The following is an 8,419-nucleotide window of genomic DNA, read 5'->3' on the forward strand; positions in this document are numbered from 1 at the left end:
GCGACCCGCAGATTGCGAGTCGAGTGCCTTAACCACCTGGCCATGCCGGGCCCTTATTTTGATATGTCATGAAATACTTTATGGAAATGTTTTTCTTTTAAAAATTAGTATGAACACTCAAAGATCTGTATTTGGAATGATGGTAGAATAAGAGGAGTGTTCTGTAGTGTTTTACTTTCTTCAGTGATTGATTCCATTTTTTGGTTTTATTCAGAAATAAAAAATGTAAAAAGTCAAAATATTCAAACAGAATTATAGTCTACATGAAATTCTCTTAGAGTGGCACACACGATAAAATGACTTTTTATAATAAATTTATTTATATAGGAAAAACACATTTTTGTACAGAACAATACCCTCTCCAGACAAAACGTAAACATCTACTATATTGTCTGTCGACCCTATTGTCCTGAAGTTGGTGTCAAAAAAATGTCTTTCAATACAATACTACTTGAAAACAAGCTTTGATACTGACTTTTGTTCATTGATCTTGCCATACTTCATGCTGGCATACTTCATTTACCAATATTTAAAAGTCCTTTTTTTGTCCATTTTGACCAGAATGAAAGAATTTGTAAGAATCATAATCCTCTTCAACTAGTTTAATCAAACTAGCAAAAACATCCCATGATTCATATATATTTTTAATTTAGTCATCCCACCTTTCTCTCTTATGTTACCATTTCTGAAAGTTGGCTTTCCTAAAATTTGAAAAAACGTTTAATTCTACAATTGATTTCAATGAAAACATTGTGATCACTAGAATTCAAGTTCTTATGCACACATATATACATCCTCTTTAGCACACAAACAATGAGGAAAGTATTTTTCCTGAGAATTTGTTAGAGGTATCCAACAATCAAATATACTTCAATAACTCAGCTTCAAATAGGTAGATAAAAAGCTATTTTACTTTTTATGATGTTTCATCTCTTACAAGTGAGACTGTTACATAAAACTAAAATCAAACCAATTCTTTATTTGTATCGTGTGCATTTTTTTTGAACAATAAATCCATAAACAGGAATTAATATCTGTATGAATTCTCATATTTAGAAAAATTACTATTACAATCATTTTGTCATATCCAACAGAACTTAATAAACACTAACCTCTTTGTTACATTTACCCTGTGGTTTTATTTCCACTACAATTAACCCAATGATTTGGAACTTGTATACAGCTGCAAGGGAGAAGAATTTTCTGTTGCAACTTATATCTTCATACCAGCTATGAGGGTATCTAGATTAAACAAGAAAATGTATGTTTTTGTTAAGTGTACTACAACAACAACAATTCAAGTTTATGATCTTAAAGGGAATTTTTCCTGTACTACTTTTTAGACAATAACTAACTTATTACCACAGTTCAGCATTTCTTTTGAAAAACATTTTCATTGGATAAGACCAATTAATCTTTCCTATATAACCTCTATAACAAATCTATCTGTATCATGTAAAATTTTTTAGTTTCTTGTATTATAAATCCATAAATAGGAGTTGATATTTGCACATACTTCCATGTTTAGAAACATTACTATTATAGTTTCAATTGAGAGTAATACCTATACAAGTCTTTCTTCATCAGCTCCATAAGAATGTTTTGTTATGATAATAACAACGTTTTTCTCTTACCTCCGAAGCATTATAAAAAGTATAATTATCAATAGTTAATATAAGAAATTTGAAATACAGCTCAAGATCTCAAATGAAAAAATGACATAAATTCCAGAATTAGAACTGTAGTTACTATAATTCAAATACTGACAAGTACATTGTCATAACATGAGGAATAGCTTCTAGTATATACATACACAGTAACTGTTTTTTGTAGCCAAAGTACACAAATAGGTGTGACTATGTTCTGTACAAACCTTATATTTCTACTTCAACCAATTATTACAGGACGATCTAGTGTTTACTCATATGGGTTATTTACCTAGTAGAGCATCAAACAAAGGGCTTAAAATCATCAAAACTACAACACAGAATTCCTCAGTGCATAAAATACACATATCTGGATACTAGCTTTTTCACTTGCACCACAAAAGTAACATGAATAAAGATCTGATAAGTAATACAACATTAAAATTCATAATCAAGTGATGACACGTTACAGTATAGGACTTTGGAAAAGCTGTCAAAAAACCATCTCTATAAACAAATATACAGTTAAAAAATATTTTAACATTTGCCACACAAGCAAGCCCAGCATCTTTTAGTACAAAGCCTACGATTGTGAACAGGGCGATCATTCCAGAAACTGAAGATTTAGGGTTATTTTGATACACCTCAATGAATGAGGTTAAACACAACTACTAAAATAGAAAAAAAAAAAAATTAAATGAAATTATGGCATGATGAAATCTATATGGTTTATACTATGGTGGTACCATACTGGGCATTATACTATACTTCTTATATTTACTATTCATTGTAGAAATGGCATTTTTAATTTGAGAATCACTAGGGAAATCATCTTGTAACACATTATCCGTCTGCTTCAACTTCAACACTGTATCTCTGGGCTTTATCTGGCTGTTAGTTTCACACAATATTGAAATAATGATTTCTTATATATGATTCCAATCTCCCTTTTTGAAAATAGCAATACTATGGTACTCATTGTTTTGTGTTTCGTTGTCAATATGGTAATTAATTGACGAATCTCCGATTCAGCTGGTAGGTCAAATCAATTGGGATATCTTCGAATAAGTTCTTCCTTCATCCAACCTGATCCCACGATTTAGCTTAATCTCTACACTTAAACCATCACATTCACAACCAAGTTTGAACATTTCAAGCATGTTTCATTGTTACATGATTTTATTTTACATTTACAAGTTAACTTCTCCATGTTGACTCCCATGGTCTCGGGTCAGGTCCAGCAACATGAAAACTTAAAAATAGAGCCAACGTCTTCTTTTTTGTCTAATCAAAACAACCAAAACCTTTCCAGAATGACTTTTTTTTTATATGCCAGGCTGCTGCTCATGTGACAGATACTAAATTTTGTTATATATCAGTACTAATTTGATTCACACGTAAAATATACCAAGATCATGCAAGAATGCAGTTTTTTTAAACCGTGAAATAAAAAATATGTGCATTACTGCTTAATCTATGTAAAATAAAAACAATTATTCCAAATTTTATCATTAGGTAGACATACAAGATTCCCATTAGTTTAAAATGTATTTGTTATAGTATAAACAAGTTAACACCACCTGACATTTTTTGTACAGTTGTAACACTCTTTAAGCAATTCTTTTTCAGTGACATGCAAAATAATTTTTTTTTACTTTAAGAATAAATCCATAAGCAGAAGTTAATAAAGATGTATGCATTAATCTAAAATCAAACAAAACCTCCCGTCAAGTATAAGTAGAACTTTAATGAAATTTACATTATTACTATAAACTTACTCAATAGGAAACCACTCTCTGCACAGCTTCTTAATCTCAGGAAGGTCTTCAGGAACCAAAAATCGAAGCTGGACATTGCTGTCATTACACAGTGGCACACGAGTCATTCAGCTTTTTCTGCCACCATTCCTCACAGGGAATTAACACTGAAAATGCACAATAGCTCACATACAGATTAGCTTTATTACAAACTTTAACAAAAATTAACTTGATAGATCCAATACCACTGTTCCATTTAGCATGGATCAAAATTTTCTCACCAACAAACTGACCTACATTCTTTATAATATCTAATGCCTAAGAGGATTGTGATTTCTTTACTTACTAAATCAGAGTCAAATCTACCATTATTGTGTAGAATTTTACTGCTCCAAATACAGTTTGAGTACTCAATATTAAATTAGATAAGTTATGAAATTTATGCCATAAATGTTTGATTATAAAGTGACTTAGTATATGACTTATAATAAAATCAATCTTTATTATGCTTATGGTTTTATGTTTTCAGCTTCCATTGAATTATATCTCTCTTAATACTAAATAGCAGGTATTTTAAGAAGATAAACTTAAAAATACTTGAAATTGATAATGTTATTGGAGATGTGTTTAAACTAACGTGGTTCATACTTTTAATGTTGTTTTTTGTTGTTAATTTAAAAAACCTAAATGCTTAATAATTCTACATGTATCAAGCAGCAGAAAACAATTTTTACTCACATACTTATATTAGTGAAGTAGAAAATTTTCCCAGTAGTACACAATTTTAAAAATAAATATTTAACATACAACATAAGAACTGTCTTCTGCACTGGGGTATACAATTTTATTATATATTTATGACATTGTGCTTATGATGGCCATACTTGAAGCTATATAAGTGATCATTAAAGAATTAGCTATCTATACACTTCTTATAAACAATTATAAGTTAACTGATAAAACAAATATTTATTTTGCATGCAAGAAAACTAGACAAGTATATAACATGAAAAAAAACTAAAATTGTTAAGTACTTAGGAATTTACATTCCACTAAAAAGCTTTTCAAATGTAGATAGAAAAAGAAAGTGAACAACAGCCAAAAGATGTTTGAAATTATCCAAACCTAAGAATAAAATGTTAATAATATGATCTGTCATATGATGTTGAAAATACTAATTTATCATGAACTAGATAATTTCTAACTTACATAACAGTATGGACTTGTAAAATTAAACTCTGGCAAAAGCTACAAAATCATAACATCAAAACATCTTTCTATAAAATAGCTTTGTTACACTTACTATAAAACAATCTCTATCTTTGCTTCATTGGCTATATCAGGATTGGAAAGGGCAAGATACCCAGGACATGTAAATGGAATTTAGACCTCACAATCCATTTTTGGCTATTTTTCAGATGAACTGTGGAGTGGTGCAATGTTCCAAGTAATTTTCTGAAGAATTAAGAACTCCAATGGAGAGTCTCAGTTTTCACTCACTATAAAGACACTACAGTTTATGACTGAATATTTAGCTAATATTAAAATGTGCTGAGAATGTGATATGTTAGCTACATCACAATTTTTCTTACATCATGTTAATCTGATCTGGCTTGAAAGAGTTAGGTTAACAACTTGTTAATCCAATAAGAAATTTTCACCACTTAGAAAACAAAAGAAAAATCATTACTAAAAAATTGCTATTACCAAAGAATTTAGGATTTATAATGTGCAAATTCAAAAATCTAAATATATCTTCCTAATAAAAAAGAAATTATGATACCATCAAATAAACAATATCATAAAAGAACACATAATAGAATAAACTGTAGCTTTCTTTACTAATATAGTATAGTAAATCAAAGTTATTTACAGTACTTATTCTTAAAAAAAACATCAATTTTGACAAAATAAATGACATATGCTTAAATCAGTACAATGTTTTAGATGTAATTTATATGTTCTTTACATAACAAGCTAATTGTAATGAGTGATACTAATTTGTTTTTTTATTTCAATGTTTTTTTGTCTGAAAAATCTTTAATTCTCCCCACTATAAAAAACATAAGTGTAAGCAAACCCAAAATGCAATATAGTGCTTTTACAAACAGCACTGATTATTTGACATCTATGAAGGCCTATGCTATAACAAATTAATTTCTGCAAGGTATCTCTTCTTAACATACATAATATTTAAAGGACAACAAATGGCCTTTTGGTCTATCGTGGCAGTCCCATTCATATCAACACATATCCATCCATATTCAGTCCTAACTCTCCAAGTACTGATCACCTCTCTTATGTTCTTACAATCCTGCTATGTCGTATCTACCATGTCTGAAGGAAGTCTATTTCAAAGGCTGAAGAAGGTCAAAAGATTTGTGGGATAAGTTTTTCTCCATGTGAAACAGTATTCTGTATGCTACCAAATGCATAGAACTCTTTAATACCCCAAATCATGAATAAGATATAGGTCAGAATAAAGGGGAACTGAAGTTCTGAACATCACAGTTGGAATGAGCTGGCAGACTCACCTGAGTATGACATTTCCTTCTTCAAAAACTGAATCCCTGTCACGTTTAAAATAAATAAAATAAAGAAAGACAAGGGTAAGTAACTTATATACGAGTCTGAAATAACAAATCCAAAGCTTTGAAAATAGACAAATTAAATAGGTGTAGGGTGTACTAACAGTACTAGTATTAATGGATGTAGTCCAGTGGAACCTAAGGTGAGCCTTGCAGTAGGGTAAACATACAGTTTTATTGATGTTTCCTATTAATTAGGTTGTACTTAAGAATTTAAAAGATGTCACTCTGGAACCCTTGGACAGTTTTCCTACTTATAGACATGCAAAATAGTTACCATTGCCATATTTCTGTCTGATATATTTTCAGTACAAGAACATATCAAAATACCCAAGACACAAATCTGGAGGTATTTTAGTATTTATTGTCAAAAAGTCTTTATAAATGATTAGATCATTCATATCTACTCAATATAGAAGGAAAAAAATCAATAAAAATGATCCAAAATTAAAAAAAAAAAACAGTGACATTGGTGAATGTTAGATTCATAATTACCACCTAAAGGAAAATGGTTAAAATTTCTGATACACGAATGCAATATAATGAGATATGATTAAAATATGACTAATATTTGAAATGTACATCAAATGGCACAAAAACTTTAAATCTAACATATATTAATGACCAAAAGTAAAAAAAAAAAAAGATTAACATTATTATGTTTCACAGTAATGCATTCATTAATCAAGAATAGCTGTAGTTTTATAGCAGACATGTAACACAAATAAAAATGACCATTATAAAGACTAGAATTTGTTATACACTTCAACATAATGACTAGTATTTGTGATGTACTTCATAAAATTAATTGACTGTAATCAGTTGTGTCAGCAAGTTTCGAAGTGTCAATCTAAAAACATTCAGTAGTTAATTCTAAATAAACACAACTGTCATAATAGTTACAAAGTCATTCACAAATCAAAAGTGATAGTTGAATTAGCCGTTAACACTTCCTCTATCTGAATGTAATGCCTAATGCATGTTTTATCTGCTGGTAAGTCTTAAACCATCACTGTCATACTGTTCTATAAATTTACTTATATTTCACCAAGCTAAGCAGTGTACATCTATCATTGGCCTGACACTTGCAAAAAGATATACAAGAAATCTTTTCATTCTTGATGCTCAACTACAAGCAATAACTTTCATGTTTTGTTGTAAATATAAAGTTTTCAAGTTTATTTACAATGTTCAGTAGCTTGAATCACAATATATAATAGTGGGTGGGGAACATAGGTCTGCCAAAGTATCAATGCTCGAGGCTGAGAACACTTTTGAATAGTAAAACTTGGTTCTTAAATAATTTAAATTAGTTGCAAATATATACATGTATATTAAAAAGCAATAAATGATGATAAGATAAAGTTAAAGGGAAATTTTTGTGAAAATTATTCATGTGAAAATAATACTAAGGAGCAAATAACTCTGAATGATTTCTGCACATCAATCAGTTGGAAGAAGATTATGCCACTTTATTTTATTTAATCATTATCAAATACATATTCTAGTTAAGTTCTGAAGAGAGCAGGATTATTTCAACTACTTAATTTAGGTATAAAAACCATGTGAGGTCGGGTAATACTTTGGAAACAGAAAAGGAAATCTACCCTATTGCAAACCTTCCATTTGAATTCTCTACGGTACGTTTCTCCTGAACTAATGCTTTCAACTTACTTTGGACATTCAGTTCTTAATTTTGGGGATTTATAAACAAATGATGATCGATAAGACTCTGGGAGATTAAGAAGAAAAAAATAAGGAAAGCCAGATAAATAACATAATGTGAACTAATTCAAAATTTTCAATGTTATTAATAACTTATCGTTAAGTCGACTATGATAATATTAGTGATACATATGACGATCGTTTGATTATAATTTATACTCAGAAATTATAGTTCAAAATTTCTCCGTAACTTGTGCAAACTAATAATGTTAATACGAATATTTACTGTCATGTTGTCTATACTACATTTATAATATTAAAAAACAACAACTTTTGAACCGTTTTCAAAGGTAAATATAAACACATTACCCATAAACAGTCACTGTTTTCGTTTTTCTTAATCCTGTTCCTGGACCTGTGATTTTAAGACTTGCATACAGTGACGTCTGGAGATCAAATATGTGATATTTCTAACAATATCAAATCTTGAGAGATTAGCCCCCAGTGGCTCAGCGGTAAATTTGTTTGTTTGTAGTTAAGCGTAAAGCTACACAATGGGCTATCTGTGTTGTGCCCACCACAATCAAAACCAGGTTTCGATACTCGTGTTGAGAACAGCACTGATAGCCTATTGTGTAACTTAACCCAACAACAAACAAACAAAACTTTATACGATCAAAAGGATAAATTTATATACGTAGTAACAGGTGCGAACATATAGAAATATTATTATCATTCCTATAAAAAAAAAAGACATGTGTGG

The 8,419-nt window shown here is 29.7% G+C and overlaps 1 protein-coding gene across 9 annotated transcripts in view; it reads right to left on the bottom strand.

Annotated features, from left to right (window-relative positions):
- The window catches only part of LOC106457782 (N-alpha-acetyltransferase 60-like), a 32,778-nt gene extending 24,607 nt beyond the window's left edge, over positions 1 to 8,171 (bottom strand). For 2 of the 9 annotated variants that reach the window (XR_002610251.1, XM_013917225.2), the window contains exons 1-4: positions 8,026 to 8,171; positions 4,707 to 4,902; positions 3,425 to 3,570; positions 1,113 to 1,242 (exon numbers count right to left, since the gene is read on the bottom strand). Coding sequence is in view for 8 of the 9 variants with exons in the window: in XM_013917225.2 (XP_013772679.1) it covers positions 1,113 to 1,242; positions 3,425 to 3,531 (237 nt within the window). In the remaining variant the exon portion in view is untranslated. Of the gene's footprint in view, positions 1 to 1,112; positions 1,243 to 3,424; positions 3,571 to 4,706; positions 4,914 to 5,937; positions 5,974 to 7,598; positions 7,622 to 7,665; positions 7,856 to 8,025 lie in introns of those variants that run through there. The other 7 variants (XM_022383812.1, XM_022383813.1, XM_022383816.1 and 4 more) reach the window with 7 other exon arrangements.
- Positions 8,172 to 8,419: the final 248 nt, after the last annotated feature.

This window comes from Limulus polyphemus, unplaced genomic scaffold, assembly GCF_000517525.1.
Source record: "Limulus polyphemus unplaced genomic scaffold, Limulus_polyphemus-2.1.2 Scaffold372, whole genome shotgun sequence".
Lineage (NCBI taxonomy): Eukaryota > Metazoa > Arthropoda > Merostomata > Xiphosura > Limulidae > Limulus > Limulus polyphemus.